The 23710-nt window shown below is 43.0% G+C and overlaps 1 protein-coding gene across 2 annotated transcripts in view; it reads right to left on the bottom strand.

Moving 5' to 3' along the window:
• The window catches only part of MCF2L2 (MCF.2 cell line derived transforming sequence-like 2), a 253043-nt gene that overhangs the window by 3263 nt on the left and 226070 nt on the right, over window positions 1-23710 (bottom strand). For both annotated transcript variants that reach the window (XM_003894766.5, XM_021934624.2), the window contains 2 exons: window positions 12727-12760; window positions 10504-10601 (listed from right to left, as the gene is read on the bottom strand). In XM_003894766.5, the coding sequence (XP_003894815.3) occupies window positions 10504-10601; window positions 12727-12760 (132 nt within the window). The remainder of the gene's footprint in view (window positions 1-10503; window positions 10602-12726; window positions 12761-23710) is intronic.

Raw genomic sequence — 23710 nt, 5'->3', positions numbered from 1 at the left:
TTAGCTGGTTCCAGCCCCTCCTCAGGGTAAGTGGCACCTGGGGTAAAATGACTGCCTGGAGCTGGCAGCTGCTTTCCCTGCTCTCCAGGCCCTGCAGGGAAGCGTGGGAAGGGGAGGGGGCACAGCGCTGGGCACAAAGGAGCTATCAGACCCTGGACTGAACTGTTTCAGGGGTCATCTAGCCCATTCCCTGCCTCCAGGCAAGGATTTGCCTGAGCCTGGAAAGAGGAAGGATCCTCCCAGTGCTGTCAAGCCCCAGATTCCACCTCCCTGTGGGGGGACTGTCAGCGCAGGCCCTGACAATGCAGAGAAAGACAGAGGACCCACGTGGGCCGGTGACAGCAGGAACGCCCGGGTGCCACAAGTGAGGCTGGGGATGCCTGGAGCACCATGGGGGATCTGGTTTAGTCTACAGCCAGGTTTTCCATACTCAGAGTGCAACCTCAGGGAGACGCAAATTTTACCCCCTAACACAGCATACACACAGAAATACATTTATACAATTCAAACACAAGCAGACGAAACAATGTTTACCCTTACAGTGTGTGAAGTCCTCATCTGTCCCACTACATCCTATCATGCTCTCTTCTATCCTAGGAGACAAAGCAGGAGGGGGCTGCGGAGGTGGGGGAATCTCATCCAGGCCCTTGGGCGACATCTCTCCTGAGCAAACTGCAGCTGCTCTGGGTGTGCTCTCGCCTTGTCTCCCCCCAGGCCCCGGGTTCCTGGCAGCAGAGACAGTAACCTATTGACCAGGTATCCCCCAGGGCTCCCGGAAGAAACCCTGAATTCTCAGAACCAGAAAACCTTAGAGAGCACCCTGCAGGCAAAGCCCCTGGTTCTCTGGGGAGGAAAGTGCGGCTCACGGGGGCGCCCCGCGGGGAATGGTAATTGACCACCAGGCTGTGGGCCCTGTGGGGACTGACACAAGGCCCTGTGGGAGCTGAATCAGGGCCAGGACCTGGGTGTCCTGACTCCTAGAGACTATGTTCCCTTCCTCACCCAGGCCTTCCAGCCCCAGCCCTGGGCTTTTATTTATTTATTTTGGAGACAGGGTCTGGCTTGTCACCCAGGCTGCAGTGCAGTGGTGTGATCACGGCTCACTGAAGCCTTGACTTCCTGGGTTGAACTGATCCTCCCACATCAGCCTCCTGAGTAGCTGGGACCACAGGCACATGCCACCACACCCAGCTAATTTTTGTATTTTTTGGTAGAGATGGGGTTTCACCACATTGGCCAGGCTGGTCTTGAACTCCTGAGCTCAACTGATCCGCCTGCCTAGGCCTCCCACAGTGCTGGGATTACAGGTGTGAGCCATCGCACCCAGCCCCTGGGCTGACTTTTGCTGTCGTACATCATCTGCATATTTAATCCCCTGCTGGATTCACTGGTCATGGGCTCTGAGGTCCTAAGAGTCTTAGGCACTAAGGAGCTGGCAGCGCTGAAGAGACCCCAAAATCTCAGACTCAGGGTCTGGCCAGTCACAGGCGCGTGATGGAACAACTGCGAGGCCCATTGCCCCACGGCAGGAGAAGGTGCTCTGGAGTCAGTCAGACCTGAGGGCAGTCAGACCTGATTCTCACTCTGTCACTCACTAGCTGTGTGATCTTGGATACATCACTTAACCTGTTGAGCATCAGCTTCCTTATGTCTAAACTGGAGATAATAACATCGATTTTGCAGTCTTGACATGAGGATTAGCAAAACTTCTGATAAAGAAAAATGCCTGGTACATGACAGGAATTCAACAAATAGTACCTGTTATGATTACTGTGCATAGCAATTACAACAATACTAAAGAGAGGGTCTCAAAACAGCTCTGGGCACTCCAGGTGTGCTATTATTACTTACATTTGGGGGAGGTTTGTCTGCCATTGTCTCGTCCTCATAAACACTCAGGGAAGGAAACAGATTATAAGGATAATAAATGGTTTTAAAAAGAAACAGAGCAAACACACACACACACCCACACACACCCCTCAGAAAAAACCATGCCAAACACACAGGCTCTTGACAAATATTCAATTTGATTATAGCAAAACCGTTGGGTTTTTTTTGGTTTTGGTTTTTTTTTTTTTTTTTTTTTTGAGACGTGGGTCTCACTGTGTCACCCAGGCTGGAGTGCAGTGTCGTGATCTTGGCTCACTGCAACCTCCACCTCCCGGGTTCAAGCAATTCTCCTGTCTCAGCCTCCTGAGTAACTGGGACTACAGGCACACGCCACTACACCCAGCTAATTTTTGTATTTTCAGTAGAGACAGGGTTTTACCATATTGGCCAGGCTGGTGTCGAACTTCTAACCTCAGGTGATCCACCCGCCTCGGCCTCCCAAAGTGCTGAGATTACAGGCATGAGCCACCATGCCCAGTTGATTACAGCAAAATTTTAAGTGATAGTTGCAGTCTTGGAAAATGAATAGAACGACTTTTGTCCCAGCCAAGATCTAGTAGTGTGTTGGGGCAGATACACCCTGAGTCTCTGGGACACTCTCAGTCTATGTATCAGATAAGCATAAGGAGTATTGGTGGAGAAGGACAAGAAGAATGGGAAAGATGGGCGATGAGAATTCCTGTAGATAAGGACTGGTGAGTATTCTCTTTCGAAACCCTTAGTTGACAATCTTTCTAGTGCACATCACATAAGCTGAATGGCTTTTTTATTTTGCTTAAACAAACAGAATGAAATTTATTAACAATGAACCTAGTAGTGAGCTGAAATTATTCTCACCAGCATACATATTTTTGATAAATTATAGACTTTGAAGACAAAATCATGGTGTTTCCCTTACTGTCCACTGGATGGCACAAAGAGACCATTGTAGATCCTCCTGGTTCAGCGGTAGCTCTCACCTGATAGACATTAAATGGGCAAATTCTATTTTTATTGTCTTTCAAACTAGATTTTTCTCTATGCACTTTTTTTTTTTTTACTTTTTTTTTTTGAGATGGAGTCTCGCTCTGTCACCAGGCTGGAGTGCAGTGGCACGGTCTCGGCTTACTGCAACCTCTGCCTCCTGGGTTCAAGTGATTCTCCTGCCTCAGCCTCCCGAGTAGCTGGGACTACAGTAGCGGGCCACCACGCCCAGTTAATATTTTTGTAATTTTAGTAAAGACAGGGTTTCACCATGTTGGCCAGGATGGTCTTGATCTCCTGACCTCTTGATCCGTCCACCTTGGCCTCCCAAAGTGCTGGGATTACAGGCGTGAGCCACCGTGCTTGGCACAACTTTTTAAGGACCATCTCTATCACATTAACTAAAGGATATCATTTTCACTTTGGGGTGGGAGGTGGTGAGCTGCTTAGAAGCAATGCCTAAACCCCCGGGGCTTTCCTTCCTTTCACTTGGAAGAACCAGGGGGTAACTAACTGCTAACAATTACATGCTATCAGAGTCAGAGATCTAGGTGCTAGCCTAAGGGCTGCATCTCATTTAATCCTCAAGGCAAGACTATACAATATTATATCCATTTTGTAAAACAAATGATAAAAAGAACTTAAGCACAGAGAGGCTACAGAATCCATCCAAAGAGATGGAGCGGGACTTGAGGCTGGGTCTTTGAGACCTGAGTTTGAGCCCTTCATCATTATGTTGTGCATGCTGCTAACCAATTTCCCTCTCTGTCTTCTAGAACTTAATACATGGGGGTCACATTCTGTCTAATCCATTTCGGTAGCTCTCCAGAGCTCACAACAGGAGAGAGTTCCAAAATGTTTCCAGGGGTACTAGGCTCAGTTACAATCTTTTGCTTGGTGGCCCAGAGTATAAATGTGGATATCTTAGGCTGGCCTATAGCTGAAGTGTCTATTTCATTTGCAAGCCTATCTTTGGCCAGGAGGAAGTGAATCATTCTTGAGAGCATCTAATTAATTGCTTTCAGATTCTACATGTTGGCATTCTCAGGGCACATTTTTTTTTTTTCTGTGCATTTCTCTTGTCAAAGTCCCTGCCAGCTCCTAAGGCAGTCTGAGCTGACTGTCTTTAGATTTTCAGAGCTGCTGGAAGCTGCGGGGGAGGTGGATCAAAGAAACTTTATAATCTAGCTTTGCCTCCCAGCTCAGCCACCAGCTGCCCTCAAATGTTCTGGATTGGAATAAGCCCAAAGATGAGTAGCAGGAGGGAAGGGCAAGCCAATATGTCTAGGTTGGTTCAGTCAGAGTCTTGTCTCTTTCATCAGAATTTTAATGGAAAATTTCCAATAAGATTAAAATATAAAGTCACCCCAATTTTAGTACGGCTCAATTTTTTTTAAAAAAATCATGCATATCTTTGTTTTGCAACGGGGTCTTACTGTTGCCCAGGAGGAGTGCGGTGGTACAATCATGGCTCACAGCAGCCTCAACCTTCTGAGCTCAAGCAATCCTTTCACCTCAGTCTGCCAAGTAGCTAGGATTACAGACACCCACCACCATGCCCAGCTAATTAAAAAAAAATTTTTTTTGTACGTCCAGTGCAGTGGCTCATGCCTGTAAATCCCAGAACTTTGGGAGGCTGAGGCAGGCGGATCACCTGAGGTCAGGAGTTTGAGACCAGTCTGGCCACAATGGTGAAACCGCCGTCTCTACTGAAAATACAAAAATTAGCGAGGTGTGATGGTGGGCACCTGTAATCCCAGCTACTCGGGAGACTGAGGCAGGAGAATTACTTGAACCCGGAAGGTGGAGGTTGCAGTGAGCCAAGTACACGCCATTGCACTCCAGCCTGGGCAACAAGAGTTTTTGTAGAGATGAGTTCTTGTGATACTGCCCAGGCTGGTCTCAAACTCTTGGATATCAAGTGATCTTCCTGCTTTGGCCTCTCAAAGTGTTGGGATTACAGGCATGAGCCACCACAACTGACCAAATCATGCATTTCTATAGACAACGTCTGCAAGAAGAAGATAATGGTGATTATATCTGGTTATGTCGGATTTTGTATTTTTATTTGTACTTTCCTGTATTTTCTAAATTTCTGACAATCTACATGTGTATTCCTTTTATAATCAGAAAAGGAAACAAAATAGTTAAAACTAATTGGTCAGATATCTAAAATAACCCACCATCTCTCCAGAGGGAGCTGTTTGCTAGAACTTATAGTAAATAAGTATAGTGTATACATATACACACTATACTATAGTATATATATACTATATACTATAGTTTTTTTCTGTGCATTTCTGTGTGTGTGTGTATATATACTATAGTATAGTATATATATAAAAGTGTAGTGTATATATACTATAGTATATATAGTATAGTATATGTATAAGTATAGTGTATATATAAGTATAGTATACTATAAATAAATATAGTAAATAAGTAAAAAAAAATGATTACAATGAAGTAATCATTGAAATACTAGAGTGCCCCAATAAGTTTGAATAACAAAAAAAAAGTAATGATAATGAAAGTAACTAAATTATCTAGGCCCAAAAGGAAATGCCACAAAAATTAGCAAAGAAACAACCATTACATGCTATACTGGATAGCTCCTAGGTCACCTTGGAGATCTTGAGGGACCCGACAAGGGACCTATAGTAAGGCCACAGACAGGTTCTTCCTCTGTTAGCTCTGAGGTAGAACAGTTATTCTCATTTTTATGTCTTTCACATGGCCAGGACTTTGCAAATCAGGGACAAAGTGAATTCAGAATTAAAAATTTTCAGCACCATCCAACCTAGTAAAACAGTATTAGCTTACATCCTTTATTTTCACCGTAAGCTGCCAGAAAGAGGCTGGTTAACCAACAGCACTCAAAACAGCACACCCACCTGTCTGCTGACTGTCCCATCCGGAAATTGTGTAGGTCCTTAGGTGAATCTTACCTTCTTCCCTTCCCCTAGCCAGACCCCATCCCAGCGGGCACGAGGAATCCTTTCCCTTTCCCCCCCGTCTGTAGACCAGCAGGCAAAGAGAGCAGTTACCATACTGGAAGGAGAAACGGGTCCTGGTCGTCGTGAGGAGGTGGGGCTGCTGCTTCACAGAGGCAGAGAGGGACATGTCTGATGCTCAGGTGATCCACTAAGACATCTCGGAATACTCCCATGCCCAGCTGTAACTATGATGGCCAAGTCCGAGAACCATAGCCTGATAAGAGTCTAGGACCCTCACTCTGCATGCCACCAGCAGAAGTGCCAGATGGGGAGAGGGGTGTCTAGAATGAGTAGGAGGGAGAGAATGGCTACAAGGCACAGCCAAGGACCAACTGCAGCAGCAGGTGGCAGCCATAGATCGAGTTAAGTAGGATTCTTGCTGTGTTCCCTAGTGGAAGTGTCTCCCTTGTCGAGACCCATGAGGTTAAAGTTGGAGACATGAGGAGAAAAAAGTGTCCCCATGTGCATCACTGGAGTCATCATGGGCAAGATCACAACTCATTTGACTTCTTGACTCCAGATTCATATACTCTGCCTCCTGGGGGCATGACACCATAAAACAGCCATTGGTTCAGTTGTATGCTGCATCCTGAGGGACAGCACTCCATCCCCGCAGTGCCACATCCAAACTCCTGCCCCACCTCACTTTCAAGAGGCTGTCCCACTACTATCAGGCTGCCAGCTTCAGAATGCGAGGGTAAGACTGTGTCCTGTGATCCCATGTCCATAGCTGATTCTCTTTTGCCATACTGAGTCCCCTGATCAAAGCAATGTTATACAGCCGGGCGCGGTGGCTCACACCTGTGATCCCAGCACTTTGGGAGGTCGAGGCGGATGGATCACTGGAGGTCAGGAGTTCAAGACCAGCCTGGTCAACATGGTGAAACCCTGTCTTCTCTACTAAAAATACAAAAATTAGCTGGGTGTGGTGGCATGAGCCTGTAATCTCAGCTACTCAGAAAGCTGAGGCAGGAGAATCACTTGAACCCAGGAGGTGGAGGTTGCAGTGATCCCTGATGGCGCCATTGCACTCCAACTCCAGCGACAAGAGTGAAACTCTATCTCAAAAAAAAAAAAAAAAAAAAAAAAAAAAAGCAATGCTATATGGTTGGTCACACACTGTACTTTCTAGCTTGAAGGGGTCAGATAAAATCAACTTGTCTCCTCAAGGGACAGTACCAAACTGGGGGCTCAGCACTGACCTCTGCTGGCAAGTTGGACATTTAACAGTGGTAGCAGTAGCAGCTAGCGCAGTCTTGAAGACATGGAGCCGTCGCTGCTGGGTCCGAGCACAGGTTCAATTCTACTACCAAGGCTTCTCCATTTCCGAGCCCGTGGTGCAGGCACTGGGGTGCCTAAGAGGAAGTGGACTAACTGGACTTCTGCTATGCACCTTCTTTAGTGGGCATTAAAGCACAGTTCAAAGACTCTCACATTTTGAGTTCACCCCCACAGGCCTGTGTGCCCCTTCTCTAGTCAGGTCATGTTGTCATTTGATCCTAGTGGTTGTTCTGGAACGGTTCAGGAAGGGAGGCGGGGACAGATCTTGAGAAGGGCAAACATTGCCTTGTATGCCTCATCTGAGGCTTCTGCATAGTCTTAGGGGACAGGGAACAATCTTAGGTGAATCTCAGCTTCTCCCTTTCCCCTAGCCAGGCCCTAGCCCTACTGGCATATGAGGAATCCTATCTCTTTGTCCTCATGCCAGGAGACCAACAGGCAAAGAGAGCAGTTACCACACTGGAAGGAGAAATGGGTCCTGGTCATCAGGAGGAGGTACTCCTTAAGGGACAGGACCCAAGGGAGACAGTTCCACTAGGGAACACAGCAAGAATCCTACTTAACTAAATCTATGGCTGCCACCTGCTGCTACAGTTGGTCCTTGGCTGTACTTTGTAGTATAAGGCGGAGTAGGCCACTGCTGCCAGCCCGGGAGGTCAAGGGCATTTACCCAGATGTCCTCATTCCCAGTTTTTTGGTCCCTTATCTTCCCTCTCAGGATCTGACTTTGCCTGCTCATCTACTGGCACTAGGAGTCCAAAATGTCCAGATGGCAGACTTGCCTAGGCTGAGCATTTTTCCTTCTCTCAAATTCTGCCACTTTTACCAGCCCAGTCTGCCTCTGCTGTAGGAGATGAGAGGCTAAATGTTGGCAGGGAGGCCCCCTGATTCTGATCCTGTGTTTTAAATTGGTAATTAGTCTGACCCTGTTACTTTCTCTCTTCAGTGCATCAACGGGAGGCTCTTAGCAACAGCCTCCCAACTCTACCTTCCTGATAGATAATATTTTCCTCAAAGCTCTCAAATGTTAGAGACATTGCACCAGCTGGCATATCCCCATCCACCTGTATCTGATCCCAGGTCACCACAGATGAAGGTCTGAGCAATTGAACTGATACAGCAGGCCAAGGCCCCAGGACTCTCAATACTCCACTTAACACCAATAATGAGGTCCTCGTGTCCATTTGGACTGCAGTAAGCCAACACCAGAATCCCATCCATTCTGGGACCCCTCCTGGTACTAACGGTCTTCAGTCAGGTTCCCCAGAAGCAGACTATGCAAGTGTGTTATTGACAAAGGGCTTTCAGATGAAACCTGGAAGACAGTGAGGCCGAAGCTAGGGCAGGGAAGAAGCCAGGCACAGACGTGGGCTTAGTGGAAGTCTAGCATCAGCCGGATCCCCTGGGCAGTGCTGGAGCATGGATGGCACCGCAGGTTACCATCTTGAGACAGAAGGACTGGCTTCTGTACCCTGAATCAGTAAGCATTGGTGGGCCATAAGCCACCCTTAGGGGAGGACATAACCTCACAGGTATTTCCTGGCTGGACAACCCTGGGCAGCGGAGGGCAACTGTCTGGAGGGCATGGCTGTGAGCCATTGTCAGCTAACCTTATAGCAGCGGAGACATGGGGCCAACAGCCTGTAAAGAGGGTCTGGGCAGGCTGTCAGTACTCTCTACTATAATACTGTATATGTGGTTTATTTTAAAAACTTTTTTAGAAGACTTTATTTATTTTATTTTTTGAGAAGGAGTTTCACCCTTGTTGCCCAGGCTGGAGTGCAATGGTGCGATCTTGACTCACCACAACCTCTGCCTCCTGGGTTCAAGTGATTCTCCTGCCACAGCCTCCCGAGTTGATGAGATTAAGGCATGTGCCACCATGCCCAGCTAATTTTGTGTATTTTTAGTTTCATCATGTTGGCCAGGCTGGTCTTCAACTCCTGACCTCAGGTGATCTGCCCACCTCGGCCTCCCAAAGTGCTGGGATTACAGGCGTGAGCCACCACACCCAACTGACTTTATATTTTTAGAGCAGTTTTAGGTTCACAGAAAAACTGAGAGGAAGGTACGAAGATTTCCCATATATCCCCTGTGCTCACACATGCATGGCCTCCCTGACTATCACCATTCCCCACCAGAGAGGCACATTTGTTACAATGGATGAACCTATACCCTGAATATATCATATTAACCCAAAGTCTGTAGCTCACATCATGGTTCACTCTGGGGTGTTGTACATTCCTTGGGTTTGGACATATTTATAATGACATGTACAGTAGTCCCCCTTTATCCTCAGGGACTACTTCCAAGATCCCCAGTGGATGCCTGAAACCCCAGAGAGTGCCAAACTTGACTGCCATTAGTGGGAGCATGTTTCTATTTGCCTTCCACCCCCACAGATTTAACGCCTTTTTCATCTTAGTACTGCTGCTGTAAACTTTGGCAGTTTGAGATGCGACAGCAAAACGAGTACAAGTTTCTTTCTCCTTCTTCACAATGTCGTGGATAGATGATTCCTTCTTACCATAGATCTTAGCAACTTCGGCATGTGATTTTTTTCTTTCTTGTTAAATCAAGAACTTTTACCTTTTCACTTACAGGAAGCATCTGACGGCTTCTCTTTGGCATATCTGAATTTCCAGCATCACGACTGTGCTTTGGGGCCATTGTTTATTTTATTTATTTATTTACTTATTTTTTTTCAGACAGAGTCTTGCTCTGTCGGCCAGGCTGGAGTGCAGTGGCACCATCTCAGCTCACTACAACCTCTACCTCCCAGGTTCAAGCAATTCTCTGCCTCAGCCTCCTGAGTAGCTAGAATTACAGGCACATACCACCACGCCTGGCTAATTTTTGTATTTTTAGTAGAAACGAGGTTTCACCATCTTGGCCAGGCTGGTCTTGAACTCCTGACCTCAGGTGATCCACCCACCTCAGCCTCCCAAAGTGCTGGGATTGCAGGCATGAGCCACTGCGCCCAGCCTGGGGCCATTATGAAGTAAAGTAAGAGTGACTTGAACACAAGCACTATGATCCTAACAGTCGATTTAATCACCAAGATGGTTATAAGTGACCAAGGCTGGTGGGGTGGGGAGCACAGACAGTAGGGAAAGTGAAACTGTGGATAAGGGGATGTGTCTACCTTCTCAACGTGAGGCATTTGCCTTCATATTAATTCTGGCCCCATTTGTTCTACACAAATGAATAGCAGGAAATCGATTTTAAACCACATGGTGGTAAAATGCTTTCTTTTTTCTCCCTCATTTAACTAAAGAAGGGCTGGGCCCTAGGTGATGACTTCCTTAGCATCTAAGCAGCTGGTATCACCCCACTGCTTCTGTGCTCCACTCTCCCACGGGACCCTCCCTACCTTTAATCCCTCCTGGGCTGGAGGCTGGGTCTTCTTTGCTAGTGGTAGCTCTTTCCATGTTTTCAATCCATGGTCCGCATCCCGCTCCATTGCCTTTGCTTTTAGAGAAATAAACATGAACATTGAGTCACTGGAAGGAATAACACATGCATCCCTCCCCCACCAGTTGGAGTAGCACTGGCTCACCTAGTGTATCTCTGGTCTAGGTCTCGAGGACCTGCTGCTCCTCCCTTACCTGTAGTTGAAGGCCTGCCTCAGCTCGGTAGGTGATATGCAGTAAGGAAATGTCCAAAGGACACGTCTTGTTGGATTACACAGCAAACATCTAATTGGCTGCAAATCTTTTTTCTTTCTTTCTTTTATTTATGTATTTATTTTGAGACGGAGTCTCGCTCTGTTGCCCAGGCTAGAGTATACTGGCGCAATCTCGGCTCACCGCAAGCTCTGCCTCCTGGGTTGACGCCTTCTCCTGCCTCAGCCTCCCGAGTAGCTGGGACTACATGCATGTGCCACTACATCCAGCTAATTTTTGTGTTTTTAGTAGACACGGGGTTTCACCATGTTGGCCAGGATGGTCTCGATCTCTTGACCTTGTGATCCACCCACCTTGGCCTCCCAAAGTGCTGGGATTACATGGCTACAAATCTTAAAGAGGGGAGAGGTGAGGAGGAAGAATCACCTTTGTCTTCTCAAAAATGTTTTCACTGGCTCACTACAGCTCCCTCCTTCCTCTTTATTGACCAGAAATGTCAACTATGATAGTAACTCTTTTGGGTTAGACGAATCCAGTGAATAAACACCTACTAAGCATTGGAGGTCCAAGAGGAATAAGATATGCCTGAGCTAAACCTCATCACCCCCGGCCTTGCTTGCAGAGTGGTTTGCTGGCCTTGTCTGATTATTCAATGAGTGCTTTCATTTGTTTATTCACTAAATATTTACTGAGCACCTACAAAAGTGCCTGGCACTGGTAGATGAGGCCTGAGGGAAGCTAAAACTAATAAGACAACCTCCATGCCCTAAAGGAATTCATGATCTAGTAGGGAGAAAATGTAAACACATAATAAAATTATAGCATATTAAACGCTGCAATAGAGTACTCTGTAAGAGTGTGGGGGCAAAGAGGAGGGGTAGAAACAGCTGCTTTCTAGAGCCCTCACTTTTTCCACTTCTCTCATCTTTTTGGGTTAGGGTCTGGGTGGGTTCCACAAGGATCGGGCCAAATGAGCTTAGAAAAACTAAGCAGACTCCTGTATCAGAACTGCATCACAGTAGACAGGTGTTTTCAACAAACATATTGAGTATCCCTGAGTGCTTTGGGCAGGAAGAGGAATTATAGACGAAGAGGTTTGTAAGCCGCAGTAATAGATGGGGCAAGGAGCACCAGTGAGAACTTAACCGTGAAAGAAGTCTGAGCACACCTTCCTCCCAGACAAGGGGGAATAAAGAAAGGAAGATGATCAGGAGAGTTCTAAGTGGAGAGGGGGAAGCCGGGGGAGGTAACATCAGAGGGTGCACTGGCCCACTCAGCAAAGTAGGAGGCAGGGCAGCCTTGTGAAAATAGGAATGGAATAAAAAACTCAAGCAAACAGCCAAAAGCAAGGACAATTAGGGGAGGTTTCGAACTGGCAGATCTACCTCAACTGGCAATACAGCAAGTGTGCACCAGAAAAGATATCCTAGCTAACAGTGGGGTTGGGAACTGATTTAATATCCTAGGCTAGCAGTGGGGTTGGGAACTGATTTATTATTTAATGTTTTATATTTATTTACATATATATGTACTTATTTATTTATTTTTGAGATAGGCTCTTGCTCTGTCACCCAGGCTAGAGTGCAGTGATGTGATCTAGGCTCACTGCAGCTTTGACCTCCTGGGCTCAAGTGATCCTCCCACCTCAGCCTCCCGAGTAACTGGGACTAAAATTGCGCCACCACCCTAGGCTAATTTTTGTATTTTTTTTGTTAGAGACAGGGTTTCACCATATTGCCCAGGCTGGTCTCAAACTCCTGGGCTCAAGCATTCCATCTGTCTTGGCCTCCCAAAGTGCTGGGATTACAGTCATGAGACACTGCACCCAGCCAGTATTTTTTAAAAATTGGAAATCCCTTGTAATAAGCCAAGTGTTGGGGGAAGAAGAGCAATAAAAGCAATGACATGGACTCAATATGAAACATCCAAAGCATCTGACACGTCTTTAAAATAAAAAAATCAGTACTCACCTTGTGCTCATTTCAAACTGTGGATTTCCTTGGTCTAAAATTTAAAAAAACAAAAAACAGCACTCTCAACTTTAAGCTAATTTGAATTGATTTTTAAATACACATATATGCATACAGAGAATACTATAAAAATATATAAAGGTGTATAGGTCTTGATCTTATTTTCCCAGGAATTCAGAAAACATTGCTGCAGTCCCTGGGCTCACGTGGTCCTGGCATCCTCCCCCACGTCTCTAGCCCATCCTGCTGAGTTTCCTGCATGCATTGATTCTGGGTCCATCCAAGTTTCTACAGTTAACTCCATTAATACTGAACTAAAGAATAAACAGTGTACCCATCAAATGCTGATTTTTTCCATGTGAGCCCAAATTATGTGACTTGATGAGGGAAAAAATCATGAGTCCCTGGGAGAGCGATAAGAATCACACTCTTTACTAAAGTGTTGTCCCAGGTATGAGCATAACACCAGATCTCAACCTCCAGAGGCCCCCCACTGCCTCCCATGGCATAAAAGCCAAATTCCTTGGCCTGATATTTGAGGCCATCTCAGTCTTTTTCCTTCCACTCTATCCTTGACTCTCCCAGGCTAGGCTCCAGATCATCACTGAATGTGCTCACTTCAAAGCAGCTCTGTGATTTTCAAGGTTCCTGGGCCTACCTTTTACTACCGATGTGACTGGCACGTGTTGCCCAGTTGCTAGGATGGGATCATAGCCTTGATTTCTGCCAGGACTGGGGCTTTGCCTTGTATCCCACCCACAGCACTACCTGCTCCTGCATCCTTCTGGGTGGGGCCTGACCTTTCCCCGCAGTCTCCCTACACCTCCCGATCATAGGTAGTCATGCCACAGCTGAGGAGCTTGTCCCAAACCTCAGTGCCTGCCTCCCTCCTCAGCTTCTTGTGCTGCTGTATCTCACCCATCAGTGACACGCTTCTCTTCCCTGCCCAAGCCCTAGCTGACTCCATAACACCTGGGTACAATGTCCTCTTCTGCCTGGTTATCTCTGAGAGGCCCTCTCTCTAAATCCCTCATTGGCTTCCACTGTCCTTCCTCTCACCCATGGCCCTGAGGTCACTCTATGCTCTCTATGCTTTGGCCAGTGTATAGGGTTATTATGCTTAACAATCCACAAAGGTTGAAAGGTGTTGTAGGATGGTGTAAAAATGAATCTAGGAGATAATGTTTATATGTCAGAGCTTTGTAAAGTGCTCAGCAGGCATAAGGTACTGACAGTCCTGATATTCCTGATCTTGGAACCTGGGACACCATCTTCTCAACATTGCTTGGATACCCTCAAGGGTATCCAGAGAGCCTGAGTCTGCATTCTGCTCCTGGTTCAGCCCAGGGCCCTGGTTCCCACTCACTCACCATCCACTGTGGGCCCTCTCTGAATTCTTAGAGCCCTTGCCATTTGCATCACTCACAGAGACATTTCATCAGACCCTACTTGGTGTACTAGGCTCAGGAGACTCCGTTCTGCTGCGGATAAGCTGTGTAAAATTGACCCTCTGCTTGCACATCTGTAAAAGGAAGGGGCTGGTACAACACCACTGGGCCTTTCAGTTCAGTAGTGTTTTTCTTTTTATCTAAACCACAGGCTGGGGCCTGGTTTTGCTTCTTATCTAGATTTTTGCATTCCTGTCACAACCTAGAGAGCACAGTGCAGGTCTTAAGGAGGGCTTGAGAAATCTCTTTCTGAATTGTCAACTGAATAAATGTCATATCTTCATAACAAACTTGTCTTTTTCTGCAGGGCCAGGAAGGCAGCAGGGGAGTCAGTTAGAATTTAAATTTTAGATTAAGCTTAATATTGTTAAGAAGTCAATTCTCACCAAATTGGTCTAGAGGTTTTACATAATCCTAATCAAAATCTCAGTTAGTTTTTTTGAGAAGTTGACAAGCAGATTCTAAAATATATATAGAAGTATAAAGGACAGAGAATAATCAAAACAACTTTAAAAAGGAAGAACAAAATTAGAGGACTCTAACTACCTCATTTTAAGACTTATTAGAAAGCAGCAGTAACCAAGATAGTGAGGGACTGATGTCAAGGACTTATCAGAAAGCAGCAGTAACCAAGATAGTGAGGGACTGATGTCAAGGTAGACAAATAAATCAATGGAAATGAATCAGGCATCCAGAAATAGATGCACCTACATAAATAGTCAGTTGGAGAAAGAATAGTGTTTTTAACAACTGGCAATGGAAAAACTAGAACATCAATATGCAAAGGACTGAACTTTGATCCATACCTCACACCACATACAAATCAAAAACAGAAACAAACAAACAAACAAACCAACACCCAAAATGGATCAGTGACCTAAATGTAAAACTATAAAACTTCTGGAAGAAAACATAGGGAGGAAATCTTTATGGCGTTTGGATAGTGATTTCTTAGGCAGGACACCAAAAGCATGATCCATACAATTTTAAAATTAAATATTATAAGAATTAAAGTCTTTTGCTCTTCAAAAGTTACTCTTAGGAGAAAAATATGCCACACACTAAAAGAAAATATTTACAAAGCATTAAAAGGACATGTATCTAGGATATACATAAAAATTCTCAAAACTCAATAATAAGAAAACAATGAGCAAAAGATTTGAACAGACACTTCACCAAAGAAGATATAAAGATGGCAAAGCAGCACATAAAGAGATGCTCAACCATTAGTTACTAGAGAAAAGCAAATTAAAACCTTAATGACATACCACTATGCCCCTATTAGAAATCTGAAAATTTTAAAGACTGACAATACCAAGAATTGGTGAGGACATGGCACAAGTGGAATTCTCGTACATTACTATGGGAATGGAAGATGGTATAATCACTTTGGAAAGTAATTAGAAATTTCCTAAAAATTAAACATACACCTACCATATGGCCAAACCATTATACTCTTAGGTATTTACCTAAGAGAAATAAAAACGCATGTCCACAGGAAGACTTGTACTTGCATGTTCATAGCAGCATTATTCAAAATGGCCCCAAAGCAGACACAAATTGGATGTTCATTAACAAGTAAATAGATAAAGAAAATGGGGTCTAGCCAAACAATGAAATACTACTCAGCAACAACCAAAATATGTACTATGGTTTACAAAATGCAACATAGACGAATCTCAGAATAAATATGCCAAGGAGAGAAGCCAGACCAAAAAAAGTACATACTGTATTATCTCTTATGAAATTCTAGAAAATGCAAACTAACCTCTAGTGACAGAAAGGAGATCGGTCATCACCTGGGGTGGGTGAGGGAGGGGCAGGAGGAAGGGAATGCAAAGGAGTGTGAACAAACCTTTGCGGATGATAGGCATGTTCATTATCCTGACTGTGGTGATGCCTTACAGATATATACAGATGTCAAAACTTATCAAATTGTACACTTTAAATATGTGTGGTTTATCGTGTCATTATACCTCAGTAAAGGAGTTTTAAAAATTATAGTAAAAAGTCTCTACCTAGAAACCTTAATAAGCTAAAATGTATGTCCCCAGGACTAACCCTAGCTATTCTATAGTTCTGGGGTGGAACCAGAAATCTGCATTTGTAGCAAGCCCTTCAAATAATTTGAATGCAGGTGGTCCTTAAACCACCGTTTGAGAAACACTGACCTAGTGAGTAAGGATTTCTAAACAAGCTTGTGACTAGAATGTTGTTTCTGCAGGAAACAAGTAATTTTTTCTACTAGTGTTACCATATCATTCCGTGTTAAGCCTCTAGGACACTCCTATTCAATTACCACAACATATATTTAACATAATATTAATAGTTGTAAAACAAAAGCAAATCATAGTTTTTCCCATCTTATTTTTATACAAAGTAAAATCAATGATATAATCTTGTTACTGGTTCTTGGCAGTTACCTACAGTTTAAATCAAGAGCTTATGTTGCTTGGTTTTTGTGACAGAAAACTGATGTGGTGGCTTCCCAGTTACACTACTTGGTTTATCTTTTCCCTTATCTTATGATGCACACCCCTTGCACATTCCTGAGCAGCTGATGATCACAGAAGACCTAGAAAAAGTGTGAGCTAGTTGCATTCCTGCTATCTCTAAAGACAAAGGTTATCTTTTCATTTTTACGTGATTTTTCTTACCCAAAATGCAAACCACTGCCAGTATAAATGATGGAAGATAGACTTTCCACATGAGACTGACATTTCTTCACCCTAGTAACATTACCTGAGGGGAACATCAGAACTCAATTGATAAAGTTTGCTGTGGATTTTCCCACCAAATATCCCTACCATTATGAGAATTGGTTCAAAAACAAAACAAAACAAAAAAACAAAATGAAAGGATAAAGCCTACTTAAAGATGATTTTTACTTGCTGAAAGGAGTACAGCATGTGACATCAGTCAAAATGGTGGAGAAAAAAACCCTCCCCAAATTCTCTTCTTTGTGAAAGCATGGAAAAAACTGGCCAAAAATGGTCAGAAAATTTATTTTCAGAACACTGGAAAATTTTTTTCCTTTTTAAAAATTTTTTATTATACTTTAAGTTCTAGCATACATGTGCACAACGTGCAGGTTTGTTACATAGGTATATATGTGCCATGTTGGTGTGCTGCACCCATTAACTCATCATTTACATTAGGTATATCTCCTAATGCTATCCCTTCCACTTCCCCCTAACCCACGACAGGCTCCAGTGTGTGATGTTCCCCTTCCTGTGTCCAATTGTTCTCATTGTTCAATTCCCACCTACGAGTGAGAACATGCGGTGTTTGGTTTTCTGTTCTTGCGATAGTTGGTTCAGAATGATGGTTTCCAACTTCATCCATGTCCCTACAAAGGACACGAACTCATCCTTTTTTATGGCTGCATAGTATTCCATGGTGTATATGTGCCACATTTTCTTAATCCAGTCTATCATTGATAGGCATTTGGGTTGGTTCTAAGTCTTTGCTATTGTGAATAGTGCCACAATAAACATATGTGTGCATGTGTCTTTATAGCAGCATGATTTATAATCCTTTGGGCATATACCCAGTAATGGGATGGCTGGGTCAAATGGTATTTCTAGTTCTAGATCCTGGAGGAATGGCCACACTCTCTTCCACAATGGTTGAACTAGTTTACACTCCCACCACCAATGTAAGAGTGCTCCTATTTCTCCACATCCTCTCCAGCACCTGTTGTTTCCTGACTTTAATGATTGCCATTCTAACCGGTGTGAGATGGTATCTCATTGTGGTTTTGATTTGCATTTCTCTCTTGGCGAGTGATGATGAGCATTTTTTCATGTGTCTGTTGGCTGCATAAATGTCTTCTTTTGAGAAGTGTCTGTTCATATCCTTCGCCTACTTTTTGATGGGGTTGTTTGATTTTTTTGTTGTAAATTTATTTAAGTTCTTTGTAGATTCTGGATGTTAGCTCTTTGTCAGATGGGTAGATTGTAAAAATTTTCTCCCATTCTGTAGGTTGCCTGTTCACTCTGATGGTAGTTTCTTTTGCTGTGCAGAAGCTCTTTAGTTTAATTAGATCTCATTTGTCAATTTTGGCTTTTGTTGCCATTGCTTTTGGTGTTTTAGTCATGAAGTCCTTGCCCATGCCTCTGTCCTGAATGATATTGCCTAGGTTTTCTTCTAGGGTTTTTGTGGTTTCAGGTCTAACACTTAAGTCTTTAATCCATCTTGACTTAATTTTTGTATAAGGTGTAAGGAAGGGATCCAGTTTCAGCTTTCTACATATGGCTAGCCAGTTTTTCCAGCACCATTTATTAAATAGGGAATCCTTTCCCCATTTCTTGTTTCTCTCAGGTTTGTCAAAGATCAGATGGCTGTAGATGTGTGGTGTTATTTCTGAGGGCTCTGTTCTGTTCCATTGGTCTATATCTCTGCTTTGGTACCAGTACCATGCTGTTTTGGTTACTGTAGCCTTGTAGTATAGTTTGAAGTCAGGTAGTGTGATGCCTCCAGCTTTGTTCTTTTGGCTTAGGATTGTCTTGGCAATGCGGGCTCTTTTTTGGTTCTATATGAACTTTAAAGTAGTTCTTTCCAATTCTGTGAAGAAAGTCTTTGGTAGCTTGATGGGGATGGCACTGAATCTATAAATTACCTTGGGCAGTATGGCCATTTTCACAATACTGATTCTTCCTATCCATGAGCATGGAATGTTCTTCCATTTGTTTGTGTCCTCTTTTATTTCACTGAGCAGTGGTTTGTAGTTCTCCTTGAAGAGGTCCTTCACATCCCTTGTAAGTTGGATTCCTAGTTATTTTATTCCCTTTGAAGCTATTGTGAATGGGAGTTCACTCATTATTTGGCTCTCTGTTTATCTGTTATTGTTGTATAGGAATGCTTGTGATTTTTGCACATTGATTTTGTATCCTGAGACTTGCTGAAGTTGCTTATCAGCTTAAGGAGATTTTGGACTGAGATGATGGGGTTTGCTAAATATACAATCATGTCATCTGCAAACAGGGACAATTTGACTTCCTCTTTTCCTAATTGAATACCCTTTATTTCTTTCTCCTGCCTGATTGCCTTGGCCAGAACTTCCAACACTATGTTGAATAGGAGTGGTGAGAGAGGGCATCCCTGTCTTGTGCCAGTTTTCAAAGGGAATGCTTCCAGTTTTTGCCCGTTCAGTATGACATTGGCTGTGGGTTTGTCATAAATAGTTCTTATTATTTTGAGATATGTTCCATCAATACCTAGTTTATTGAGAGTTTTTAGCATGAAGTGCTGTTGAATTTTGTCAAAGGCCTTTTCTGCATCTATTGAGATAATCATGTGGTTTTTATCTTTAGAGAACACTGGAAATTAAACGATGGCTTGCAGCAATCTGGAGAGCATTTGTTCAAGGAAAATGGCTGTGTCTCAGTATGAACAGTGAGCTTTTTAACTTGCCCTATTTCTATCCTCCCCTTCCTTGGGGGTAGCCTTAGAAATGAACAGCCTGCAATGATGGTGAAAATCAGCAGTCTGGCAGCCATGGGAGGGGCAGAACAGGAATGGGGGACCTACGGAGCCTCAGTCTTATAGAATTATCATTATTTGACCTGTCCAGGGGTTTCTAGGAATACCCCACCTGCAAGGCTGTCTTTATTAGGCCTGACTCAGAACTTGCCCAGTGTGAAAAGTCTTTTCCCCAAAGGCCTTTGTAGAAAATGATTACAGGCAATTGTTTAACTTCTTGGTTGCTTGAGGTATTGGCTAACAGTGGGGCAAACATGGGCTAATCAAGAAATTTAAAAGGGAAAGCTCAGGAATAAGATGCTCATAGAGGCTTGTAAAGGCTCCAAAATATTTGTGAGACTCTAGAAGACCATGCACACATTTCCTGTGAATATGTTCAGGACAGATCTGAGAAGGCCCCATGATCTTACCTCTGGCTGATCTTGATGATCTGCACACACAGAAAGTGAAGGCTAGGCTAGAACTGTCAAGTGCCAGGCTGAGTGAGAAGGTGTGCCCTAATGTGCACACAGAGCCCCTTGGCAAAGACTAGAAGACTTACTGGTTTCAGGTGTTTAAAGAAATCTGTGTCGGGTCATTAGTATTTAAATTACTAAGCTAACTGAGCACAGGCTTCAAGGGCTGCACATAAATATAGACTTCACAGAATTCGTTTAGAAAAGTCACTAAAACAAACAACAATAAACAGTAACAACAACAAACAGGAGAGGTGGGAAAGTCCAATTTCCAGAGTTGCTACATTATGTTATTTAAAATGTCTAATTTTAACAGAAAATTATGAGACATATAAAGAAATAAGAAAATGCAGTCTATACCCAGGGAAAAAGCAAAACCAGTGAATAGAAACTGTTCTGAGGCTGGGTGCTGTGGTTCATGCCTGTAATCCCAGCACTTCAGGAGGCTGAGGCAGGCGGATCACCTGAGGTCTGGAGTTCAAGACCAGCCTGACCAACATGGTGAAACCCCATCTATACAAAAACAAAACAAAACAAAACAAAACCAAAAATTAGCTGGGCATGGTGGCGTGCACCTGTAATCCCAGCTACTTGGGAGGCTGAGGCAGAAGAATCACTTGAACCCAGGAGGCAGAGGTAGCAGTGAGCCAAGATTGCACCACTGCGCTCTAGTCTGGGCTACAGAGCAAGGCTCTGTCTCAAAAAAGAAAGAAAAAAAGAGAAAGAACAAAAGAAAGAAAGAAAGAAAGAGAGAAAGAAAGAAAATAACTCTTCCTGAGGAAGCCAAGATACTGACCTTACTAGACCAATACTTTAAATGAACTATTTTTACATGTTCAAGAAGTGAAAGGAAATCAAATATAAAGACTAAAGGAAAGTAAAAGAACAAATCCTCATTAAATAGAGAATATAAATAGTTGTTTTAAAGGACCAAACTTAGAATTCTAGATTTCAAAAGTATAATAATTGAATGAGAAATTCACTAGAGTGGCTAGATATACAGATCCCAGGTAGGCAGAGAAAGAAGAAGAGAATATAGAGGAACTTAGATATATGGGATTAATTGAAGAAGCTATCCAGTCTGGGAAGGAAGAAGAAAGAGAATGAAAGAATAAAAATAGATAAACCTCAGGAGGGACTCCCACTGCAGAGATACTTTCAAACATGCTAATAATATGCATAATAATGAGTCTCAGAGAGGAGAGGGAATTATGGGCTGAATAATATTTCCGAAACAATAGCTGAACATTTTCCCAAATTTGATGAAAAACGTACAATCTTTACCTTCAAGAAGTCCTTAAAAATATAAATTCAAAGAGAATCAAGTCCACTAGACATATCATAATCAAACTGTCATAAAGACAATGAAGAAGAATCTTATGGAAGCATTTCCGTACAGCAAAAGAAACTACCACTGAGTGAATGCAACCTACAGAATGGGAAAAATTTCGGCAATCTTACTCATCCGACAAAGGGCTACATCCAGAACTCCAAAAGAACTCATAAAACAAATTTACAAGAAAAACAAACAACCCCATCAAAAGTGGCAAAGGATAAGCAATGTAATACTTCAAAAAGAAGACATTCATACAGCCAACAAACATGAAAAAATGCTCATCATCACTGGCCATCAGAGAAATGCAAATCAAACTAGCTAATGAGATACCCACCACCTGAAGAGTGGCTACCATTAAAAGCTGTCACAGGTGCTGATGTGGAGAACAGGAACACTTTTATACCGCCAGGGATTGTAAACTAGTCTAACCCATTATGGAAAATGAAATATGCATGCATTCCCATGATCTGAGGAACTAGATGTACCAAAGGACCCAGCCATCCCATCACATTGGTATATGTACCTTAAAGGATTATAAATCTGATGCTGCCCTAAAGACACATGCATTACCGATGTCGTATTGCAGTACCATTCATAATAGCAAAGACTTGGAATCAACCCAAATGTCCACTGGCGATGATTGATTAAGAAAATGGCACATATACACTACAGTACGCGCAGCTTCATAAAAAAGGATGAGTTTAGTCCTCTAGGACATGGATGCAAGCTTGAACCATCATCTCCAGCAACCATCACAAATGGTGTTCAAAACACCATGTTCACCTTATAGGCGGGAACGAAACAAATAGATCACTTGACCTCGGAAGGGGAACATCACACACCGGGCCTATCATGGGGAGGGGAGGGTGAGGATCGTACTGGGAGTTATACCCTGATAAATGATTTGAGCTTGATGGGTGCAGCACACCTACAAGGCACAAGCATGTAACAAACCCAAATGCTATGCACATGTAAACTCTACAACTTACAGCATAATGAATTAAAATTGACCATGCCTGAAATGAAAAAAAAATGGAAAATAAAAAAAAAAAAATAAAGGACCAAAAGAAATCTCTAGATTCTTAAAAGTGAATTGAATATGAAATTCAATTATGGCTTAGATAGCAGATCTGAGAAGTGAAGAAAGTATGAGAACTTACAGAAGAATTGGAAATGCTATCCAGTCTGAGGAAGAGAAAGAAAGAGGAATGAAGGAAAAATGAATAGAGCCTCAGGGACTGCGAGATACTTTCAAGCATGCTAATAATGCATAATGGCAGTCTCAGAAGGAGAGAGGGGTAAATGGGCTAAAATAATATTTAAAGAAACAATGGCTGAACATTTCCCAAATTTGATGAAAAACATTAATCTTTACCTTCAAGAAAGTCTATAAACCCCAAAAAATATAAATTCAAAGAGATCAAGATCCACACCTAGACATATCATAATCAAACTGTCAACAAAGACAATGAAAGAATCTTGAAAGCAGCAAGCATACAGAAGGACTCTTCAATAAGATTAACAGCTGATTTCTATCAGAAATCACAGAATCCAGAAGGCAATGGCATGACATATTCAAAGTGCTTAGAAAAAAAAGAGTGTCAACAAAGAATTCTATACGTAAAGGCAATTTATTTTCAACAATGATGCCAAGACCATTCAAAGTGGGCAAAGAATAGTCTTTTCAATCAATGGTTCTGGGACAATGGATATCCACATTTAAAAAAATGAACTTGGGTCCCTAATTCACATCATATACAAAAATTAACTTGGAATGAATCAAAGACTTAACTGTAAGAGTTAGAACTATAAACTCTTTGCAAAGAACACTATCAAGAGAGTAAAAAGACAATGCACAGTATGGGAAAAAATACTTGCAAATAATATATCTGATAAAAGTCCAGTATCCAGAATAACCATAAAATGACAAGCTAATTAAAAAACATACAAAGGAGTTAATAGACATTTCTACAAAGAAGATACACCAATGACCAATATGCATGTTAAAAGATGCTCAACATCACTAGCCATGAGGGAAATGTAAATCAAAATCACAATGAGATACCAGTACATGCCCACTAGGATGGCAATAATAATGATAATAATAAGGTTATTATAATGAACAATAAAAGTGTTAGTAAGGAAATGGAGAAAATTGAACCCAACTATTATATTGCTGGTGTGAATGTGAAATGGTGGTATTGTTTTGAAAGATGATTTGGAAGTTCCTCAGAAAGTTAACAAAAGTTACCATATGGTCT

This window comes from Papio anubis, chromosome 2 (genome assembly GCF_008728515.1).
Source record: "Papio anubis isolate 15944 chromosome 2, Panubis1.0, whole genome shotgun sequence".
Classification (NCBI taxonomy): domain Eukaryota; kingdom Metazoa; phylum Chordata; class Mammalia; order Primates; family Cercopithecidae; genus Papio; species Papio anubis.
The sequence above is the reverse complement of the archived record's forward strand: the minus strand, read 5'-3'. Positions and strand labels throughout refer to the sequence as shown.